The 25,123-nt window shown below is 31.4% G+C and overlaps 2 protein-coding genes across 2 annotated transcripts in view; one reads left to right on the top strand and one right to left on the bottom strand.

The window, feature by feature from the left end:
• Window positions 1-25,123, top strand: part of LOC114325526 (uncharacterized) — a 528,612-nt gene that overhangs the window by 477,609 nt on the left and 25,880 nt on the right. The window lies entirely within an intron of this gene.
• On the bottom strand, window positions 10,961-14,774 carry LOC126889624 (uncharacterized). The gene is made up of 2 exons (XM_050658100.1): window positions 11,979-14,774; window positions 10,961-11,898 (listed from the first exon to the last, which is right to left on the bottom strand). Exon 1 carries the CDS (start codon window positions 14,704-14,706, stop codon window positions 13,480-13,482), a length of 1,227 nt encoding a protein of 408 aa, XP_050514057.1. The 5' UTR covers window positions 14,707-14,774; the 3' UTR covers window positions 10,961-11,898; window positions 11,979-13,479.

The following is a 25,123-nucleotide window of genomic DNA, read 5'->3' as shown; positions in this document are numbered from 1 at the left end:
TAATAATGTCGGAGACAAGGGACGCAACCTCAGATAGGTTTTACGAGGGTTTACGAAGGGTTTTGCAATTTTGGGCTTTTGGTATTTATCTACAAGATACTTTATTTATCGGTATAAGCGACGGAAAAGGTCTGCTCTGGTTTTGGGAAAGTTTTAGGTGTGCACAGGCGGCTGCCGGAGAAATATGCGAGAGAGTTGTAAAGAGAATTTAAGCAAAAACACCAAGAGGGAATGCAATATAAAAGATGTTTGCAGAGTTTTAATATCGCTCTGAAATAGGCCGGAGTGGAGAGATTTTAACCTTTTTCGTAGCCTTTTTGCGCTAGCTGTAAATATAATTCTTAATAAGCTATTCTCTGGCTATAATATGGCTTTTTGGAATTAAATTCTAAAAAAGAACGTAAATTGTTATGTACGGAAATATTCCTATACTGTCATATACAGAGTGTTAGTAAATATACATGAAAAACTTTAAGGAATAATTCTATATGAAGAAATAATGACAAAGATAAAAAAGATCAACGCAGGTTTTGTTTATATTTGATTCAGAGTTGGACCACCATCTCCATATAGCTATTTCAGCATCCTTATGCCTCATCGGTGAAGCTCAGAAGCCTCAACTCTGAAGGAAATACAAACAATTCTGCCAATTTAAGGCAAACCATCGCAATGCAATGAACCCACCTCTGAGACGCAATTCAGCGACATCTCTCGTATTACGAGGAAAACAACGAAAAGCCCTAGATGCAAAGTTTACTACCTTTTAAACAATTAGAATAATTGAAATAAAAATATAATAAACAATATTTTAAATACAAGACTTTTCGTTAATAAACTGCTTTCTGGCTGCATCCCATATCTCCGGATTTTACAATATATAATCACAAGAGACGACGAAAGTAGGAGAAAGCAAATAGAGGACGCTTAGGCCACGCTTTTACCTTCCCTTCGTCAAGGAAAAGGACCGAAAGACAGTTTCTAAATACTCAAACTGAGTAAAAATGAAAAAGATAAAAAAGATCAAGGCAGGTTTTGTTTATATTTTATTCAGAGTTGGACCACCATCTCCATATAGCTATGTCAGCATCCTTATGCCTCATCGGTGAAGCTCAGAAGTCTCAACTCTGAAGGAAATACAAACAATTCTGCCAATTTAAGGCAAACCATCGCAATGCAATCAACCCACCTCTGAGACGCAATTCAGCGACATCTCTCGTATTACGAGGAAAACAACGAAAAGCCCTAGATGCAAAGTTTACTACCTTTTAAACGATTAGAATAATTGAAATAAAAATATAATAAACAATATTTTAAATCCAAGACTTTTCGTTAATTAACTGCTTTCTGGCTGCATCCCATATCCCATATAAATAATTACAGTTTGTTTTATAAACGTATGTCCGCAAATGCTTTGTTTCCGAGATACAGGGTGTTGAAATTTTTATTTCAAACTGCCAATTTTTTTATTGCTCTAAGATAGGTTAAGATTACATTTACTGGGTTTCAAGAGGTGGTTATTGTGCATTTTTTGGCAAACAAATAACAATTTTATATTCATCATTGGCGCGCCTACGGGTACTGGTCTGAATTTTTTAAAGAAAAAAATTGTACGCCACTGAGATATTTCAAAATAAAAATTATTTTTGTATTTCACATTTAATTTATAAAAAAGAACCTTTCCTGTTTTTTTCCCTATGGTGCACCGTTTTTATTCGAAAAAAGAAAATATCTTCGAGCGTATTTTAGTATGGTATAGTTAGACCCAAACCCAGACATCCAAAGTGAAAGTTATCCTCCAACACCAAATTGTTCTATATGGTCCACATAATGTTCAGAAAAAGTCACACCATTTTGAGCGTCGGGTTTGGGGGGGAGAGGGGGAAGAAATCTGCAAATTCGTAGTTTTTTACGTTTTGCGTCAATATTTCTAAAACTAAGCGGTTTAGCATGAACAACCCTCTACACAAAATTGTTCTACATTAAATTTGAAATAAAAAAGGCCCTATGCATAACCCTTCTAAAATGAACGGTTCGAAAGTTACGGAGGTAGTATAATATAATTGGTCCAAAAAAAAGGCCTAACCCAGACATCCAAAGTAAAAGTTTTCCTTCAACACCAAATTGTTCTATATGGTCTACATATTGTTCAGTAAAAATTTACACCATTTTGAGCGTCCGGTTTGGGGGGGAGATGGGGAGAAGTCGGTAAATTAGTAGTTTTTTTACGTTTTTCGTCAATATTTCTAAAACTATGCTTTAGCGTAAGGAATGTTCTATAGGAAAATCTTCTACGTAAAATTTAAAACAAAAAGGGTTTTATACATAATTGTTATAAAATCCACGGTTCCAGAGTTACGGAGGGTGAAAAGTGGAGGTTTTCGATACTTTGTATATTTACCGATTTCTCCACCCTCTCCCCCCAAACCCGACGCTCAAAATGGTGTGACTTTTTTCTGAACATTATGTGGACCATATAGAACAATTTGGTGTTGGATGATAATTTTCACTTTGGATGTCTGGGGTTTTGGTATAGTTATATCATAAATATTGCCCAAAAAATATAAAAAGTATCGAAAACCCCGACTTTTCGCCCTCCGTAACTCTGGAACCGTTGATTTTATAACAATTATGACATAGAACCTTTTTTGCTTTAAATTTTACGTAGAACATTTTCCTATAGAACATTCTCAATGCTAAAGCATAGTTTAAGAAATATTGACGAAAAACGTAAAAAAACTACTAATTTACCGACTTCTCACCCATCTCCCCCCCCCCAAACCGGACGCTCAAAATGGTGTAACTTTTTACTGAACAATATGTGGACCATATAGAACATTTTGGTGTTGGAGGAAAACTTTTACTTTGGATGTTTGAGTTAGGCCTTTTTTTGGACCAGGTATAATATACTACCTTCGTAACCTTGGAACCATTCATTTTAGAAAGATTATGCATAGGGCCTTTTTTATTTCAAATTTAATGTAAAACAATTTTGTATAGAGGGTGGTTCATGCTAAATTGAAAAGTTTTAGAAATATTGGCGAAAAACTTAAAAAACTACGAATTTACCGATTTCTCCCCCCCTCTCCCCCCCAATCGAGACGCTCAAAATGGTGTGACTTTTTTCTGGACATTGTGTGGACCATATAGAACAATTTGGTGTTGAAGGATAACTTTCACTTTGGATGTCTGGGTTATGCCATCTTTTGGATCAACTATACTATACTATTTTTCATTTCTTAATACATTAGTTATCAAGAACTCTCCAATATAATAATACCAAAGTAGAACAATAACAGAAAATATTACTAAAAAGGTTTTAACTAGGTGCAAAGCTACAACAAATGTTCAAAATAACCTCCTTTAAAGGTAACAGAATAATTTTATATTCACTATTGGCGCCCGTACATTGGTAATGGTTTCAATTTTTTAAAGAAAAAAAATAGTACGCCACTGAGAAACGTCAATTTAAAAATCATTTTTGAATTTCTCGTTAAATTTACGACAAAAAATCACTCTTGTGTTTTTTTGATATGCGGCGCCGCGCGCCGTTTTTATACAAAAAAAATAAAACATCTTAACGCTTACAAATTATTCGAGGTAGATTCCATATGCATAGAAACTTATTTCAAATACTTTGTAAACGTTAAGATATTTTATTTTTTTGCATAAAAACGGCGCTTCATATGAAAAAAGACGAAAACGATTTTTTGTCGTAAATTGAACGAGGAATTCAAAAATGATTTTTAATTTCACATATCTCCGTGGCGTACTAATTTTTTCTTTAAAAAATTCGTGCCATTGCCCGTACACGAGCCAATGCTGAATATAAAATTACTCTGTCACCTTTAAAGGAGGTAATCTTGAACATTTTTTGTGGCCTTGCACATAGTTAAAATCTTTTTAGAAATATTTTCTGTTATTGTTCTAGTTTGGCATTATTATATTTAGTCCTGTCGCCAGGGTACAACGGTCTCCTGTATTCAAATGGACTTACCCAAGTTTTTTTATGTACTTTGACCCGTAGAACACGAATTTTTTGGGTAACAGTTGATCCGGATGTCGATAAAATTGTTATAAACAAAGAAGTTAAGGAATTACATAACAGGATTTCTCGCAAAACAAAACATTTTTTGTATTTTTTGGGCCATTCTAACCAAAAAATGTTCCTACAAATTTTTTTGTAGGATGCATAGTTTTCGAGATAAACGCGGTTGAACTTATAAATAATCGAAAAATTGCAATTTTTGAACCCGAATGACTTTTGATTAAAATATAAAATAGCAATTCTGCTTACCGCATTTGAAAGTTCATGTCAAATTATATCGGTTTTAATTATTTGCATTGCTAAAAATTTATTATTTTATTGTTTAAAAAAGCTATAAACACCTAGTGCTTGAGTGATGTTTTCAATTATTTCTCATTTAAAATCGACGAGTAGGTAGAATAGGTACAAGTCCAAGCGAGACTATTTCTACGTAGCATGCATTAAAACGCATATATTAGGCACGGGAAACACTATGTGTTTATAGCTTTTTTAACAATAAAAAGATAAATTTTTAGCAATGCAAATATTCAAAACCGATATAATTTGATTTAAACTTTCAAATGCGGTAAGCACAATTGCTATTTTATTTTTTAAGCAAAAGTTATTCCGGTTCAAAAAGTGCAATTTTTCGATTTTTTGAAAGTTCAACCGCGTTTATCTCGAAAACTATGCATTCTACAAAAAAACTTTTAGGAATATTTTTTGGTTAGAATGGCCCAAAAATACAAAAAAATGTTTTGTTTTGCGAAAAATCGCTGTTATGTAGTTCCTCAACTTTTTTGTTTATAACAAACTTTTCGACATCCGGATCAACTGTTACCCAAAAATTCGTATTCTACGGCCCAAAATACATAAAAAAAAACTTGGGTTAGTCCATCTGAATAAAGGAGGCCGTTGTACCCCCCTGGCGACAGGACTAATTATTGGAGAGTACTTGATAATGTATTACGAAATGAAAAATACGCGCGAAGATGTTTTATTTTTTGCATAAAAACGGTGCACCATATGAAAAAAAGACAAGACATGTTCTTTATCATAAATTAGACGTGGAATACAAAAATAATTTTCAATTTGAAATATCACAGCGGCGTACTATTTTTTTCTTAAAAAAATTTTAGACCATTACCCGTCGGCGCGCCAATGATGAATATAAAATTATTGTATGTCTGCCAAAAAATGCGCAATAACTACCTCTTGAAACCCACCAAATTTAATTTTCATAGCTTAAAAGTCTTAGAGCAATAAAAAAAATCGCAGTTTGAAAAAAAATTTCAACACCCCGTATCTTGGAAACGAAGCATTTGCTGACATAGGTTTATAGAGAAAACTGTCATTATTTTTTTCATGTAGAATTACCCAAAAAAGTTATTCATACTTATTTACTAACACGCTGTATAATACAGGGTTACTGCTGAAAGACATAAATATAAGTACACATCCTTAATGGCTTTTTTTAATATTCTTATTTGTTTGTCTTTGGCCATATCGTTGATAAATATCCAATGCATTTCTGGGCATACTTAACAGTTAGTAGAAGTACATTTCGTCTTCTTCTCCTTGATGTGCCGTTCCGTGACGAATGTTGGCGATCATCATGGCAACGTTTATTTTAGGTGTCCGGTTGAATCGAAGAGGGTGACAGCCGAACGGCGAAGCAGATTTTTTGACATTAGAATTTTTGATTGAAAAGAAGGGTTATATTTCGATTATAATTAAAAATAGGGAGAAAGTAAACATAATATATACAGTGGATGATCATATTATTAGAGCCACCTAGTAAAATTCAATGTTTTAGAGGAAGGGTGTATATAATTGATCTGTATCATATATTAATGCATTTGTTTCCATTTGGCTGTCTTGTTACACTTTATGAAAGTGCAATAAACAGTCTGACAATAGTGGCAACACGAATGTGTGGCAATGCGTGACTCAGATGCCATTGTTTCTCAGTGCTGCCCAGCCTAGCTTGCAACTCGTGTGCATATTATTTTGTATTCTTGGTGTTTAGGGTTATAATAAACTTTGTCAGTTTCCATTGCTCTCCAGTGATATTCTGACAGTCCTATACTATCTTTTGTGAATTTAGTAAAAATTGCGCGTTCATTGTACTAGTGGTACCAGAATATTATGGGAAATTAAAAGACATTTCACCAAGGAAAATAGCAGAAATATAAACTTTAATATTCAATACTAATCACTCCAATAGAAACATAGCATCCATTTCTAAAGTTTCCAACGCAACTTGGACCGTATAAAGAAAAAACTTACATACCATTATTCAACAAAAGTAAAATTTTCTGAGGTGGCTCTAATAATATGATCACCCACTGTATATGCCTAAAAATCATAAATTAAGATCAAAAATCGACCTCTTTTAGGAATTTCTAATAGTGTAGTTTATTTAGCTAATAATGAATTTATGCGTTACTTTACGGACGCACTGTATATTTTTAAACCATCCCAAAGTGGAGATCTCAACTAACAAAAGATTTTTTAATAAAGCAGATATGTTGACATTAGAATTTTCGATAGGAAATAAGGGTTATATTTCGATTATAAGTAAAAATGGGGAGAAAATAAACATTATATTATATGAAAAAACAAAAGATGTAGATCTTTGAAACACACTCAGTGATCAAAAGATCCACAGGTACTGGTTTAACGACCACTTTTTTTTTTTTTTTCCCAGCCAGAAATAGTGGATGTGTGAGTTATTCGTAAGGGGATTTTTCCACATTCTCTATTTCATTTGTTTGATTATATTATATGCCTAAAAATCATAAATTAAGATCAAAAATCGACCTGTTTCAGGAATTTATAATGGTGTAGTTTATTTAGCTAATAATGAATTTATGCGTTACTTTACGGACGCGCTGTATATTTTTATACCATCCCAAAGTGGAGATCACAACTAACAAAATATATTTTAATAAAGCAGATTTTTTGACATTAGAATTTTTGATAGAAAATATGGGTTATATTTCGATAATAATTAAAACTAGGGAGAAAATAAACATTAAACTGCTAAACCGTTTTATACCCTTAAAATCTCACCGCTTCTTGTTCCGGACCTTAGATCATACGTAAATTATTTTTGCTTCAGTTTTTTAATTTTTGTTTGTTTTTTTTTCTCTTTTACAAAAGGTTCCTATTACCTACTATTTTTTTTTCACTTTCTACTAGCTGGAAAGTCTTCGGTCCTGGTTTATCTATAGTATTTGTAGCTTTTCTACATATTTTCTAAAAATCCATAATCTGGATGCCCTCCTAAAATTTTCCAAATATTGAATTGACACTCAATTTTGCCTAAAATAAAGTTATTTATTATTCACACAACGTCAAAGCACAAAGTTCTGCATTATTTACATATTTTTTGTTTATGCATATTTTAAAATTAAGGAATATTACTTGTTGTTTAAATTTAGAATATATTAAATTACCGAAAATTAAAATAAAAACGGCACATTTTAATTAAATATTAAAATATTCTTGCTCCTTACCATTTGACATTACAACGTAGAATGAAGTAAACACTTCTGTTGTATATAGGTATATTATAAATTTATTAAAAAATTTTAAAATTCATCCACAAGGGAGTGGTTGTACAAAACGTTTTCGGTCAAACTGACCATCCTCAGTGTAAACCTGGAAATAAGTGAACCACTTAGATTGAAATGCAAAAGGGTGAAATTTTGACAGTTAAAAAAGAAAATGTGGTTACTTACGTCCAGTGTACAAGTAATTGAAACTAGCCACTTGAATAGGTGTAAAACCTCAAAATAACATTATTGCTACATTATGAGCTGTATAGTAATCGACAATAAGTCGATGTCTTAAGATTAAAAATGTATCACATGTGGATGTATGTCATCCTTGCTCGGAATTAGCACAAGGTTGTGATCAGGTGAGAGGTTAACAACCAACTGATTAGACAGATTGGTGCCTGAAAATTCATGACAAGATGTCAAAGAAGATAGGTGGATTTCTCAAATGTCAACCGAAAAATTTTTGACAATGTGCATTAATATTTAACTTAATTATTCAATTGTGAATATGCAACTATTAAATTTGTTTGATATGAATTCTAAATTGTAAATAAAGGTTAATAAGCTATAATGATATATTCATTAGTGCACCGTAAACAAAAGCAAAATTCTACTCATATGCTGTGACGTCATAGACTGTTTGTCTACTGTATAGGACTGATAATAATTATATTAATTTGAGCAAAGTTATAATGAATGAATATTATTGAAAATTATATAGAAAATTTTTAAAATTTTTTTATCAAAATATGATATTTTAATGGAGTAGCAGCTGTAGAATTGGAAGTAATGCCAATAGTGAATGGTCGGTTGCATATGTTTCAGGGAACCAACGAATATAATGAGAAAATACCAATCTATAGATCTGTAATGTGAATTATTGGAGGTATTAAAGGAAATGATATTAAAAAAGGGAAGTGGAATTGAAAAAATGTATGTACATATCTTAATCAAGAAATCTTCTCTAAAAATATTTTGTTATGACTGAATGTAAAGAGTTTGTCCCATATAGAACTATTGAAAATCTAAATTTAGAAAAATTATTAAAAAGGTGATAAGGTAAGTTGCCTATGTTCAGTGGACAAATAAATGAAATATAATTACTGTTTTGAAATTAAATTGTGTGAATTGTTAAATGGATAAAGACTGATATTAAATTAGGAAAACTGCGCTGAAAGAAATGTACATGTTTTGATCAAAGAAGAAAATTAATTTTGATTGTAAGCTCTAAATGTAAAAAGAATATGTCACATATTAAACTATTGAAATTCTAGATTGAATATTGTATTGACCAAAGTTGATATTAAGTAAATTTATTAAATGTTGATAGCTGAGATTTATTTTTTAATTTTAATCTAAATGAAAAATAGAGTGAATCAATTAAAATGTTGGAAATTCAACAAAATTTTTGGTTATTGTCTATATTAGAATGTCATATCCGAAAAGATCAAGGGTTCCATGGTGTGATTTTGATATAATGAGAAAATGATTTTGTTAAGTGAAAATAATTAAAGAATGAGATGGAAGAGATAGAGTCTTGACAGGAGCACAGAGTGAAAGAAACTGGAAGTACTAAAAGAATATTTGATTAGGTATAATGTTTGGGTTTTTTGTTTATTTTGGGTTTGTCGTGGTATGTATAGGAAAGAAGGCCAATGTGAAGGTGAATAAAAATATAGAATTATGGAAATAATTGTCTATGAATGGGGGTGAAATCACGGTTAAGAGAAAGTTGACGGTTAACACAGTTTGGACTTGTCCTTGCGTCCCTGACAATCTCTAAATCCTCATATAGGTCTAAACGAAGGGTATTCTTATCTTGGATGTTATGAATCAAAGTCACACCATCTGGGATGTTAAGGTGGTGTTTGTTGACTTTGAGATGGTGAGAGAAAGCTGATGTATTGTCACGTTTAGTGTGCTCTGCTGCTCTAGTAGACAGTGATCTATAGGTTCTTCCTACATAAGAGGCATCACAATCGGAACAAGATAATCTGTAAACACCACTACGATTCATAAAGTTGATTGGATCTTTAGTGTTAGATAATGTTTTGTTGAGAGTGTTATTGACTTTAAATGATATGTGGACATTGTCCGAAGAACAGAGAATGTGTTTGATCTTCTCAGATATGACAGTATTATGAAAAGGTAGGGACCTATAGATTGGTGTGATGACTGGGTTTGAATTGTAAGCTAGTTGCTGAAGACGATTGGATTCTCTTTTCCGGATGAGCTTGTCGATTATATTAGGGTTGTAATCATTGTTGACTGCTATTTGTTTGATTATATTAAGTTCCTTGTTAAATTCAGCTGTAGATAGAGGTAGTGTATGTAGTCTATGGATGAAACTCCTAAAAGCAGAATATTTATGAGACAGTGGGTGGTTGGATGAAGAATGGATAACATGATCAGTTTGAGTAGGCTTGCGGTAAATACCAAAGTTGAACTGGTTGTTGAGTCTGGTAATGGAAAGGTCTAAAAAATTAATGGCATTAGATGATTCTAGTTCCATAGTAAATTTGATATTGGGATGGATTTGATTGATTTTGAATAAAAGGTGATTAGCTGAGTCTTGCTGACCATCCACAAAAACGAGACAATCATCTACGTAACGGAACCAATGTAGAACTTCAGGATTTTTCATGATATAATTGGATTCTAAATGATCCATAAAAACATCAGCTAGAAAGGGGGATAAGCAACTACCCATTGCTAAACCATCTGGTTGTTTATAGAAATTATTGTTAAAAATAAAGAAATCTTGTGATAGACAAATTTGTAGAATATCTATTATCGAAGAAATGATATGGGGTTGAATAACCTTATTGATTAGGAGTTTTTACCAGACTAATTGTTTCATTTTTGGGTACTGAAGTAAATAGGTTGCTAACATCAAAAGAAAGCATAGTAATGTTTGGATTCAGATTGATGAGTTGAAGTTTTTCAACCAATTGGTAAGTGTTAGAAACTGAAAATTGAGGAGTGAAGTTAATTAAGTTTTTTATTGTTTTTAATAGAAATTTAGATAAGATAGAAACTGGAGTATTAATGAAGCTAACAACGGGGCGTATAGGCATGTCAACTTTGTGTATTTTTGGCAAACCATACAACCTTGGAACTAAAGGGTTGCTAGGAATTTTGCTGTATGGAGCATCAAATTCAGTGAAAAAATCAGAAAATTGTTTGATGTTGTCTTTAAGTTTAGTGATAAATCTTTTTGTAGGATCTACTGTTATAGAAGTAAAATGGTTGCTCTCTAAGAAAGATGTGACTTTGTTGTTATATAAGTCACGTTCAAGGATGACAAGACAGTTACCTTTGTCTGCTTTACTGAAAATTAATTGATGGTTTGTAATTTTTTGTTTAATTGATTTTAATGACTTAAGAAAAGAGTTGGCTTTTTTGGAAGAAAGACTATGTGAGAAAGAAGAGTTATTGGAAGAATCAATTTTAGTTTTGAATTTGTTGAGAAAGCGGTAACAAGAGTTTCTGATAGATGTTCTGTCTGAAAGGGTTACGGAGAGATTTTCGATAACTATGTCTGTCTCGATAGAAAGGTTCTCTATATCTTTGATTGAAAAATCTTTGGGGACTGAGTGTTTAAGACCGTAGTTGAGCAATTGTATTTCGTCTTTGGAAAAATTAATGTTGGTGAGGTTCTTTATACGGGGATGGAATTTGAAATCTGAAAACTTTCTGACATCTCTGACATCTGAAGCTTGATCGAGCAAAGTTTTGGCTTGAATAAGTTTAATTAATTTGTTATTAACTCTATTAAATTTAATTGAATTAGAAATCTCCACCTTATCCTGAACATCTGACATAAAGTTATTAATATTGATAAAACCTATTATTTCGAGCAAAGAATCATACATTACCTTAAGTTGACAGTTGAGGTAGTTTAATTTTCCATAGTGGTTACATATCTCCTTCTTCATTAATTTAACTTGTAGTGAGCTCCTGATGTTTGGAGGTACATTTTTTGATGTTTTTACTCTGCAAAAATTTGGAATGACTTTGTGATTAAGGCATTGAGATATGAACCATATATCCAATTTAGTGTTGTTCCTCTTTGTAGCTAGCCGCAAGTACTTAAGAGCCAAGTTGACCATATCGTCATTAAATAAAACATTAAAAGGGTAAACCCTGTAGTTGGCTGTATACCTTTGTTAAGACAACGTAGAATGAAGTAAACACTTCTGTTGTATATAGGTATATTATAAATTTATTAAAAAATTTTAAAATTCATCCACAAGGGAGTGGTTGTACAAAACGTTTTCGGTCAAACTGACCATCCTCAGTGTAAACCTGGAAATAAGTGAACCACTTAGATTGAAATGCAAAAGGGTGAAATTTTGACAGTTAAAAAAGAAAATGTGGTTACTTACGTCCAGTGTACAAGTAATTGAAACTAGCCACTTGAATAGGTGTAAAACCTCAAAATAACATTATTGCTACATTATGAGCTGTATAGTAATCGACAATAAGTCGATGTCTTAAGATTAAAAATGTATCACATGTGGATGTATGTCATCCTTGCTCGGAATTAGCACAAGGTTGTGATCAGGTGAGAGGTTAACAACCAACTGATTAGACAGATTGGTGCCTGAAAATTCATGACAAGATGTCAAAGAAGATAGGTGGATTTCTCAAATGTCAACCGAAAAATTTTTGACAATGTGCATTAATATTTAACTTAATTATTCAATTGTGAATATGCAACTATTAAATTTGTTTGATATGAATTCTAAATTGTAAATAAAGGTTAATAAGCTATAATGATATATTCATTAGTGCACCGTAAACAAAAGCAAAATTCTACTCATATGCTGTGACGTCATAGACTGTTTGTCTACTGTATAGGACTGATAATAATTATATTAATTTGAGCAAAGTTATAATGAATGAATATTATTGAAAATTATATAGAAAATTTTTAAAATTTTTTTATCAAAATATGATATTTTAATGGAGTAGCAGCTGTAGAATTGGAAGTAATGCCAATAGTGAATGGTCGGTTGCATATGTTTCAGGGAACCAACGAATATAATGAGAAAATACCAATCTATAGATCTGTAATGTGAATTATTGGAGGTATTAAAGGAAATGATATTAAAAAAGGGAAGTGGAATTGAAAAAATGTATGTACATATCTTAATCAAGAAATCTTCTCTAAAAATATTTTGTTATGACTGAATGTAAAGAGTTTGTCCCATATAGAACTATTGAAAATCTAAATTTAGAAAAATTATTAAAAAGGTGATAAGGTAAGTTGCCTATGTTCAGTGGACAAATAAATGAAATATAATTACTGTTTTGAAATTAAATTGTGTGAATTGTTAAATGGATAAAGACTGATATTAAATTAGGAAAACTGCGCTGAAAGAAATGTACATGTTTTGATCAAAGAAGAAAATTAATTTTGATTGTAAGCTCTAAATGTAAAAAGAATATGTCACATATTAAACTATTGAAATTCTAGATTGAATATTGTATTGACCAAAGTTGATATTAAGTAAATTTATTAAATGTTGATAGCTGAGATTTATTTTTTAATTTTAATCTAAATGAAAAATAGAGTGAATCAATTAAAATGTTGGAAATTCAACAAAATTTTTGGTTATTGTCTATATTAGAATGTCATATCCGAAAAGATCAAGGGTTCCATGGTGTGATTTTGATATAATGAGAAAATGATTTTGTTAAGTGAAAATAATTAAAGAATGAGATGGAAGAGATAGAGTCTTGACAGGAGCACAGAGTGAAAGAAACTGGAAGTACTAAAAGAATATTTGATTAGGTATAATGTTTGGGTTTTTTGTTTATTTTGGGTTTGTCGTGGTATGTATAGGAAAGAAGGCCAATGTGAAGGTGAATAAAAATATAGAATTATGGAAATAATTGTCTATGAATGGGGGTGAAATCACGGTTAAGAGAAAGTTGACGGTTAACACAGTTTGGACTTGTCCTTGCGTCCCTGACAATCTCTAAATCCTCATATAGGTCTAAACGAAGGGTATTCTTATCTTGGATGTTATGAATCAAAGTCACACCATCTGGGATGTTAAGGTGGTGTTTGTTGACTTTGAGATGGTGAGAGAAAGCTGATGTATTGTCACGTTTAGTGTGCTCTGCTGCTCTAGTAGACAGTGATCTATAGGTTCTTCCTACATAAGAGGCATCACAATCGGAACAAGATAATCTGTAAACACCACTACGATTCATAAAGTTGATTGGATCTTTAGTGTTAGATAATGTTTTGTTGAGAGTGTTATTGACTTTAAATGATATGTGGACATTGTCCGAAGAACAGAGAATGTGTTTGATCTTCTCAGATATGACAGTATTATGAAAAGGTAGGGACCTATAGATTGGTGTGATGACTGGGTTTGAATTGTAAGCTAGTTGCTGAAGACGATTGGATTCTCTTTTCCGGATGAGCTTGTCGATTATATTAGGGTTGTAATCATTGTTGACTGCTATTTGTTTGATTATATTAAGTTCCTTGTTAAATTCAGCTGTAGATAGAGGTAGTGTATGTAGTCTATGGATGAAACTCCTAAAAGCAGAATATTTATGAGACAGTGGGTGGTTGGATGAAGAATGGATAACATGATCAGTTTGAGTAGGCTTGCGGTAAATACCAAAGTTGAACTGGTTGTTGAGTCTGGTAATGGAAAGGTCTAAAAAATTAATGGCATTAGATGATTCTAGTTCCATAGTAAATTTGATATTGGGATGGATTTGATTGATTTTGAATAAAAGGTGATTAGCTGAGTCTTGCTGACCATCCACAAAAACGAGACAATCATCTACGTAACGGAACCAATGTAGAACTTCAGGATTTTTCATGATATAATTGGATTCTAAATGATCCATAAAAACATCAGCTAGAAAGGGGGATAAGCAACTACCCATTGCTAAACCATCTGGTTGTTTATAGAAATTATTGTTAAAAATAAAGAAATCTTGTGATAGACAAATTTGTAGAATATCTATTATCGAAGAAATGATATGGGGTTGAATAACCTTATTGATTAGGAGAGTTTTTACCAGACTAATTGTTTCATTTTTGGGTACTGAAGTAAATAGGTTGCTAACATCAAAAGAAAGCATAGTAATGTTTGGATTCAGATTGATGAGTTGAAGTTTTTCAACCAATTGGTAAGTGTTAGAAACTGAAAATTGAGGAGTGAAGTTAATTAAGTTTTTTATTGTTTTTTATTGTTTAAATTATTTTCACTTAACAAAATCATTTTCTCATTATATCAAAATCACACCATGGAACCCTTGATCTTTTCGGATATGACATTCTAATATAGACAATAACCAAAAATTTTGTTGAATTTCCAACATTTTAATTGATTCACTCTATTCTTCATTTAGATTAAAATTAAAAAATAAATCTCAGCTATCAACATTTAATAAATTTACTTAATATCAACTTTGGTCAATACAATATTCAATCTAGAATTTCAATAGTTTAATATGTGACATATTCTTTTTACATTTAGAGCTTACAATCAAAATTAATTTTCTTCTTTGATCAAAACATGTACATTTCTTTCAGCGCAGTTTTCCTAATTTAATATCAGTCTTTATCCATTTAACAATTCACACAATTTAATTTCAAAACAGTAATTATATTTCATTTATTTGTCCACTGAACATAGGCAACTTACCTTATCACCTTTTTAATAATTTTTCTAAATTTAGATTTTCAATAGTTCTATATGGGACAAACTCTTTACATTCAGTCATAACAAAATATTTTTAGAGAAGATTTCTTGATTAAGATATGTACATACATTTTTTCAATTCCACTTCCCTTTTTTAATATCATTTCCTTTAATACCTCCAATAATTCACATTACAGATCTATAGATTGGTATTTTCTCATTATATTCGTTGGTTCCCTGAAACATATGCAACCGACCATTCACTATTGGCATTACTTCCAATTCTACAGCTGCTACTCCATTAAAATATCATATTTTGATAAAAAAATTTTAAAAATTTTCTATATAATTTTCAATAATATTCATTCATTATAACTTTGCTCAAATTAATATAATTATTATCAGTCCTATACAGTAGACAAACAGTCTATGACGTCACAGCATATGAGTAGAATTTTGCTTTTGTTTACGGTGCACTAATGAATATATCATTATAGCTTATTAACCTTTATTTACAATTTAGAATTCATATCAAACAAATTTAATAGTTGCATATTCACAATTGAATAATTAAGTTAAATATTAATGCACATTGTCAAAAATTTTTCGGTTGACATTTGAGAAATCCACCTATCTTCTTTGACATCTTGTCATGAATTTTCAGGCACCAATCTGTCTAATCAGTTGGTTGTTAACCTCTCACCTGATCACAACCTTGTGCTAATTCCGAGCAAGGATGACATACATCCACATGTGATACATTTTTAATCTTAAGACATCGACTTATTGTCGATTACTATACAGCTCATAATGTAGCAATAATGTTATTTTGAGGTTTTACACCTATTCAAGTGGCTAGTTTCAATTACTTGTACACTGGACGTAAGTAACCACATTTTCTTTTTTAACTGTCAAAATTTCACCCTTTTGCATTTCAATCTAAGTGGTTCACTTATTTCCAGGTTTACACTGAGGATGGTCAGTTTGACCGAAAACGTTTTGTACAACCACTCCCTTGTGGATGAATTTTAAAATTTTTTAATAAATTTATAATATACCTATATACAACAGAAGTGTTTACTTCATTCTACGTTGTCTTAACAAAGGTATACAGCCAACTACAGGGTTTACCCTTTTAATGTTTTATTTAATGACGATATGGTCAACTTGGCTCTTAAGTACTTGCGGCTAGCTACAAAGAGGAACAACACTAAATTGGATATATGGTTCATATCTCAATGCCTTAATCACAAAGTCATTCCAAATTTTTGCAGAGTAAAAACATCAAAAAATGTACCTCCAAACATCAGGAGCTCACTACAAGTTAAATTAATGAAGAAGGAGATATGTAACCACTATGGAAAATTAAACTACCTCAACTGTCAACTTAAGGTAATGTATGATTCTTTGCTCGAAATAATAGGTTTTATCAATATTAATAACTTTATGTCAGATGTTCAGGATAAGGTGGAGATTTCTAATTCAATTAAATTTAATAGAGTTAATAACAAATTAATTAAACTTATTCAAGCCAAAACTTTGCTCGATCAAGCTTCAGATGTCAGAGATGTCAGAAAGTTTTCAGATTTCAAATTCCATCCCCGTATAAAGAACCTCACCAACATTAATTTTTCCAAAGACGAAATACAATTGCTCAACTACGGTCTTAAACACTCAGTCCCCAAAGATTTTTCAATCAAAGATATAGAGAACCTTTCTATCGAGACAGACATAGTTATCGAAAATCTCTCCGTAACCCTTTCAGACAGAACATCTATCAGAAACTCTTGTTACCGCTTTCTCAACAAATTCAAAACTAAAATTGATTCTTCCAATAACTCTTCTTTCTCACATAGTCTTTCTTCCAAAAAAGCCAACTCTTTTCTTAAGTCATTAAAATCAATTAAACAAAAAATTACAAACCATCAATTAATTTTCAGTAAAGCAGACAAAGGTAACTGTCTTGTCATCCTTGAACGTGACTTATATAACAACAAAGTCACATCTTTCTTAGAGAGCAACCATTTTACTTCTATAACAGTAGATCCTACAAAAAGATTTATCACTAAACTTAAAGACAACATCAAACAATTTTCTGATTTTTTCACTGAATTTGATGCTCCATACAGCAAAATTCCTAGCAACCCTTTAGTTCCAAGGTTGTATGGTTTGCCAAAAATACACAAAGTTGACATGCCTATACGCCCCGTTGTTAGCTTCATTAATACTCCAGTTTCTATCTTATCTAAATTTCTATTAAAAACAATAAAAAACTTAATTAACTTCACTCCTCAATTTTCAGTTTCTAACACTTACCAATTGGTTGAAAAACTTCAACTCATCAATCTGAATCCAAACATTACTATGCTTTCTTTTGATGTTAGCAACCTATTTACTTCAGTACCCAAAAATGAAACAATTAGTCTGGTAAAAACTCTCCTAATCAATAAGGTTATTCAACCCCATATCATTTCTTCGATAATAGATATTCTACAAATTTGTCTATCACAAGATTTCTTTATTTTTAACAATAATTTCTATAAACAACCAGATGGTTTAGCAATGGGTAGTTGCTTATCCCCCTTTCTAGCTGATGTTTTTATGGATCATTTAGAATCCAATTATATCATGAAAAATCCTGAAGTTCTACATTGGTTCCGTTACGTAGATGATTGTCTCGTTTTTGTGGATGGTCAGCAAGACTCAGCTAATCACCTTTTATTCAAAATCAATCAAATCCATCCCAATATCAAATTTACTATGGAACTAGAATCATCTAATGCCATTAATTTTTTAGACCTTTCCATTACCAGACTCAACAACCAGTTCAACTTTGGTATTTACCGCAAGCCTACTCAAACTGATCATGTTATCCATTCTTCATCCAACCACCCACTGTCTCATAAATATTCTGCTTTTAGGAGTTTCATCCATAGACTACATACACTACCTCTATCTACAGCTGAATTTAACAAGGAACTTAATATAATCAAACAAATAGCAGTCAACAATGATTACAACCCTAATATAATCGACAAGCTCATCCGGAAAAGAGAATCCAATCGTCTTCAGCAACTAGCTTACAATTCAAACCCAGTCATCACACCAATCTATAGGTCCCTACCTTTTCATAATACTGTCATATCTGAGAAGATCAAACACATTCTCTGTTCTTCGGACAATGTCCACATATCATTTAAAGTCAATAACACTCTCAACAAAACATTATCTAACACTAAAGATCCAATCAACTTTATGAATCGTAGTGGTGTTTACAGATTATCTTGTTCCGATTGTGATGCCTCTTATGTAGGAAGAACCTATAGATCACTGTCTACTAGAGCAGCAGAGCACACTAAACGTGACAATACATCAGCTTTCTCTCACCATCTCAAAGTCAACAAACACCACCTTAACATCCCAGATGGTGTGACTTTGATTCATAACATCCAAGATAAGAATACCCTTCGTTTAGACCTATATGAGGATTTAGAGATTGTCAGGGACGCAAGGACAAGTCCAAACTGTGTTAACCGTCAACTTTCTCTTAACCGTGATTTCACCCCCATTCATAGACAATTATTTCCATAATTCTATATTTTTATTCACCTTCACATTGGCCTTCTTTCCTATACATACCACGACAAACCCAAAATAAACAAAAAACCCAAACATTATACCTAATCAAATATTCTTTTAGTACTTCCAGTTTCTTTCACTCTGTGCTCCTGTCAAGACTCTATCTCTTCCATCTCATTCTTTAATTATTTTCACTTAACAAAATCATTTTCTCATTATATCAAAATCACACCATGGAACCCTTGATCTTTTCGGATATGACATTCTAATATAGACAATAACCAAAAATTTTGTTGAATTTCCAACATTTTAATTGATTCACTCTATTTTTCATTTAGATTAAAATTAAAAAATAAATCTCAGCTATCAACATTTAATAAATTTACTTAATATCAACTTTGGTCAATACAATATTCAATCTAGAATTTCAATAGTTTAATATGTGACATATTCTTTTTACATTTAGAGCTTACAATCAAAATTAATTTTCTTCTTTGATCAAAACATGTACATTTCTTTCAGCGCAGTTTTCCTAATTTAATATCAGTCTTTATCCATTTAACAATTCACACAATTTAATTTCAAAACAGTAATTATATTTCATTTATTTGTCCACTGAACATAGGCAACTTACCTTATCACCTTTTTAATAATTTTTCTAAATTTAGATTTTCAATAGTTCTATATGGGACAAACTCTTTACATTCAGTCATAACAAAATATTTTTAGAGAAGATTTCTTGATTAAGATATGTACATACATTTTTTCAATTCCACTTCCCTTTTTTAATATCATTTCCTTTAATACCTCCAATAATTCACATTACAGATCTATAGATTGGTATTTTCTCATTATATTCGTTGGTTCCCTGAAACATATGCAACCGACCATTCACTATTGGCATTACTTCCAATTCTACAGCTGCTACTCCATTAAAATATCATATTTTGATAAAAAAATTTTAAAAATTTTCTATATAATTTTCAATAATATTCATTCATTATAACTTTGCTCAAATTAATATAATTATTATCAGTCCTATACAGTAGACAAACAGTCTATGACGTCACAGCATATGAGTAGAATTTTGCTTTTGTTTACGGTGCACTAATGAATATATCATTATAGCTTATTAACCTTTATTTACAATTTAGAATTCATATCAAACAAATTTAATAGTTGCATATTCACAATTGAATAATTAAGTTAAATATTAATGCACATTGTCAAAAATTTTTCGGTTGACATTTGAGAAATCCACCTATCTTCTTTGACATCTTGTCATGAATTTTCAGGCACCAATCTGTCTAATCAGTTGGTTGTTAACCTCTCACCTGATCACAACCTTGTGCTAATTCCGAGCAAGGATGACATACATCCACATGTGATACATTTTTAATCTTAAGACATCGACTTATTGTCGATTACTATACAGCTCATAATGTAGCAATAATGTTATTTTGAGGTTTTACACCTATTCAAGTGGCTAGTTTCAATTACTTGTACACTGGACGTAAGTAACCACATTTTCTTTTTTAACTGTCAAAATTTCACCCTTTTGCATTTCAATCTAAGTGGTTCACTTATTTCCAGGTTTACACTGAGGATGGTCAGTTTGACCGAAAACGTTTTGTACAACCACTCCCTTGTGGATGAATTTTAAAATTTTTTAATAAATTTATAATATACCTATATACAACAGAAGTGTTTACTTCATTCTACGTTGTCTTAACAAAGGTATACAGCCAACTACAGGGTTTACCCTTTTAATGTTTTATTTGACATTAGTTCCGCATTGAAAATTATCACCGATAATTTAAAATTTGTGGTGTGATAATTGAGTAACGCTGTTTCAGTAGGCCGACACCGTGGTCCGATTTAATTGTGCCTAAACAAAAGGGTTCCTAATTTTGTTTAGGCACTTAAATATAATGAAGAGGGTTTATTTGACGGGAATTTATTAAAAGACAAACAGGGGATTCGAAGGGTTTTAGAGACAAAATGATAAATGCAATCTTTCGATCGGAAAGTTTTGGAGACCACTGCATGATGGAGATTGTAGATTAGATAAGCTTCGAGAATATATTGTTATGATATCCAAAATTTACTTTAATGAAAATTTTTATCTATTTTGCTTATGACGGAAAAGTTAATAATAAATTTTATAAATCAATCTCTCAGGGTTATTCGTACTTTAGACCAGAGCGCATCTGTAAAAATATTAGTACATTTGGATATTGAGAGATGACTCATATTTTTTTACAGAAATTGCTTGAAAATAACTGATACAATAACATTTAAGTTATCCTCCCACTCAAAATGGTCCGTAACATTGTTTAAATAATCAAAATGTCAAAAAATAAAGAAAAAATTCGATTTTTTTCTTGGTTTTTTTATTATAACTTTAAAGGAAAGTGTCCATTTTTGAGAAAAGTTGTACTGACATAAAAGTTGCGTAATTAAATTTTCAACAGTGTGGGATTAGCTAAAAATTTTAAAAATTGTCACCCTTGTTGCAAAATAGCAATAATTGCGAAAAAAGCATAATAAAACAAGTATTCGCATTTTACGCTCTCAACCATTTATGCTAAACGTAGGACCTTCAAATTTCACTTTAATACCTTTAATTAAGATCACTTTAATAGATTTTGCAAAATAAATACTGCAATCCAGCTTTTGCAATTATTTCAGAATGTTGCAGGACTGAAAATAAAAGACAGTAAGTTGAATTTTTTTTTGCTTATAGAAGAATACTTCACCTTTCATTTGCAATTAGCAAAAATAAAATAGGTTAACTACCACGGCGTCAGGAATATTTTTAAATAAACATTAATTTTTGGTGCTATGCGCAGGACGGCGGACATGTTTGCTCTGATTGGGCATTCCAATGACCTTTGATAATGATAAATAAATATTAATTTTTAGTTCATTTCGATATAAATAAATAAATGGTTTATTGTAACATAAAAAAACATACTCTGTCCTTTGAAATAACACTTTTTTTTTAGCAAAAACTTTCTTTGTTGATATATTTTAACTTGGAGAATAAAAGTTTATTATTTTGCAACATATGCAATTGTTTAAACAATATATCACAATTAATATTCAAATTAGTTTGATTTTTGTGAAATTATAATATTAAAATACAACAAAATGTAGACTAAGAAAATAATATATTAGATAAAGATTGGAAGAAATTTTGATGGAAATTAACTTGTGTGAATCGAACACCGCTGTCCTACGTTCTTGACTGCCAAGGTAAAACAGTATATGTAAAAAAATCGATTTTTGAATTTGCCGCCGGAACTTTGTAATTTTTCCACTCTTTCTTATGCAATCTTCAGTTTATTTCTCTCTCATTTAGTTTTCAAAATGTGACACTGGTAAAACAGTATATGAGTACGTGTACTTGCGTCTCTGCTATGGTAAAACAGTATATTTGGCAAACTCTACAAAGGCAGAATAGTATACATCGTCATACACTGCTTATCCCTGGTATTATGTTATATCTATTTTTTGAAACTCTACTGGTAAAACAGGATATATTTGCAGGCGCGGATACAGGGGGGGTCAAAGGGTCTATAGATCCCCCTATTGTATTTAGTCGTCTATAAGTATTTTTTTATTGTTTATTATTTTTTTCTGTCAACTCTAAACTTTAATCCATCAGTAGAACACTAAATTAAACGACAACCGCTTCCAAAGAATTATTGAAAGAAGCAATAAAATCTAATAAATCCAGCCTTTTCTGAAAACTAAATTGAAGCATTATTTGTTAGGATACCGATGGAGCCATAAACAACTGAAATACTGAGCGCGTACCTACTCATTGATGGTAGAAACGATAATCTTTACACCTCCAGTTGGAAAAAAGTGACCAGTGAGATTAATAGTAGTGAATTGTGTTTGCTAGCGTTGACTAATAATTATTCATTAATTATTAATACAGTCGAACCCGCTTATTAGAATCCCTGTTATAGGAATATCCCGGTTTATGGAATATAAATTCAAGTTCCCGAAACATTTCCATTTACTCCTTAATAAATTTATCTGTTTATTGGAATAGGATCTAACTAGATAATACCGCTTATTAGCATATTTTGCAGGTCAAAGAATTTTTTTTTACAATTTACTAAAATGTTTGGTATTATGGTTTGTCGTCAACGGCCGCTGGATTAGATATTATTAGGGTAATAAATATTTATTACTTTGTTATTATACGAATACCAATTCGATCTTTAGCATGGCCGACAAATGCATGGGTCATAAAATAATTTTTATTTGTCTACACAAAGGCACTGTTGCCTGTTATAAAATTGTTAGAAGCAGTTTATTTAGAATTCACTCAGAGAGTACCTACTTGTTTACAAGATGGGAATTATGGCTTTGTTAAATTCGAAAAGGAGGGAAAAGAACAAGAATGTAACAATCCATTTCTTGACGCCAATATAACTTCTATTCAACCAATGGATTAAGGATTAAGGATGACCACACGGATTAACAACGAAACAGCTATAATTACCAATAATTTCTCAAGAAAAAAAATGTAATTTTGTTATATATCCATTTTAATAAGAAAATATTTACATATCCACATATTGCATACATTTCATATTAATTACCTAATGTATTCATTCACATACATGTAATGTAATTTGGTATTTAACACATACATAGATAAGTACTAGTTACACTACTGTATTATTGACGTAAAAAGACCTAAAACCATTTACATACACTGATTATACCTTCTTCTTCTTCTTCTTCTTCAGCCTGTGTTCGTCCACTGCTGGACATAGGCCTCTTCCATTTGCTTCGCGACTTGTTTGATATCATCTGCCCACCTCTTCTGCGGTCTGCCTACTCCTCGCCTGTTTTCTCTTGGTCTTCAGTTTGTTAGTCTCTCTGTCCATTTTTCGGGATTATCTCGGGCAACATGTCCGACCCATTGCCACTTGAGCCTTGCTATACGTTCTGCGACATCAGTAATCTTTGTTCTTTCACGAATGTCGCTGATTATGTAGGTACCTACATATATGATATACATATTGACATAGTATGTAATAAAACTACATATTGGCATAGTATGTAAAACTACACATTGGCATAGTATGTAAATAATATTATTACCTATTATACCTACGTATATTCGGTAACACTTATTTCGATTAGCCACCAATGATCGGTTATTAGAATATCCCGGTTATAAGAATATTTTTGCCTTGCACAAAGGCTATTCCAATAAGCGGGTTCGACTGTAGTGAATATGTCCAAACGAAAGATTCAAACCGATATAATGCAGTTCATAAACTGTATTGTGTAATTGTATATTTATATTTATTTTATTGCATTACATTTTATTACAGTCGGAAAAATGAAAGAATACCCATGAACGATCACATCAATCACTTATTTTGCATTTGCTGTCTTTTTCTATAACAAACGTTTGTTATTTATAAAAAAAAACAAGCAAATACCAAATAAGTGAGTGAAGTGATCGTTCATGGGTATTCTTTCATTTTTCCGACTTTATCTGCATTTTGTGCGAATCTGTTTTTATTAGTTATTATTATTATTTACTATTATTCTGTCATTCAAGGTTAATTCATTGTTTTTGTACCATTCTAACGTACATAATATTCATTTATGCCACCATTTGACGAATTCCAAATTCGTCTCTATCTTCTGCTTTTCTTAAAAGCGTCTGTGTGTTAAACCCCATCCAGTCGCGAATGTTTTTAGCCAGGACATTTGTTGTCTGCCAGGACCCATTTTTCCTTCGATGTTACACTCCATAATTAGCTATAACAAATCGTATTTATCATTTCTAAGTATGTGCCCAAAAGATGCTGTTTCCTCCATTTAATGGTGGTCAAAGGTTATCTGTCTCCTCCGGTTATTGCAACACCATTTCGTTCGTAATATGATCAGTTCATAGTATTTTCAAAATTTTTTTAAGAAGGCACATCTCAAATCTCAAAATTCTCCAACTTTCTAATTATGTCAACATTAGCAGTCCAAGCTTCAGTACCTTAAGCTTCAGTACCTTAAAAGAAAAATAGAGTAGAGTGGACATTTTACCACTCGATATAGGAGTTGCAATTTGAGTCATTGGTTGCTCATACTTAGTAATTTCCTTATCTTCAAAAAGGCTGCTTTTGATTGGTCTATTCTTGATTAAATTTCTGATTGCATATTTAGATTTTCCTTAATCCAGACTCCTAAATTATTTCATTTTGTCCATTTGTTCAATATCTTCATTTTTTATCTGGATT

Source organism: Diabrotica virgifera, chromosome 8 (genome assembly GCF_917563875.1).
Source record: "Diabrotica virgifera virgifera chromosome 8, PGI_DIABVI_V3a".
NCBI lineage: Eukaryota > Metazoa > Arthropoda > Insecta > Coleoptera > Chrysomelidae > Diabrotica > Diabrotica virgifera.
This window is presented reverse-complemented; position numbering and strand designations above follow the sequence as displayed.

Coding starts and splice junctions, on each gene's coding strand:
- LOC126889624 (XM_050658100.1), bottom strand. CDS start 14,706: ATGCTTTCTTTTGATGTTAGCAACCTATTTACTTCAGTACCCAAAAAT.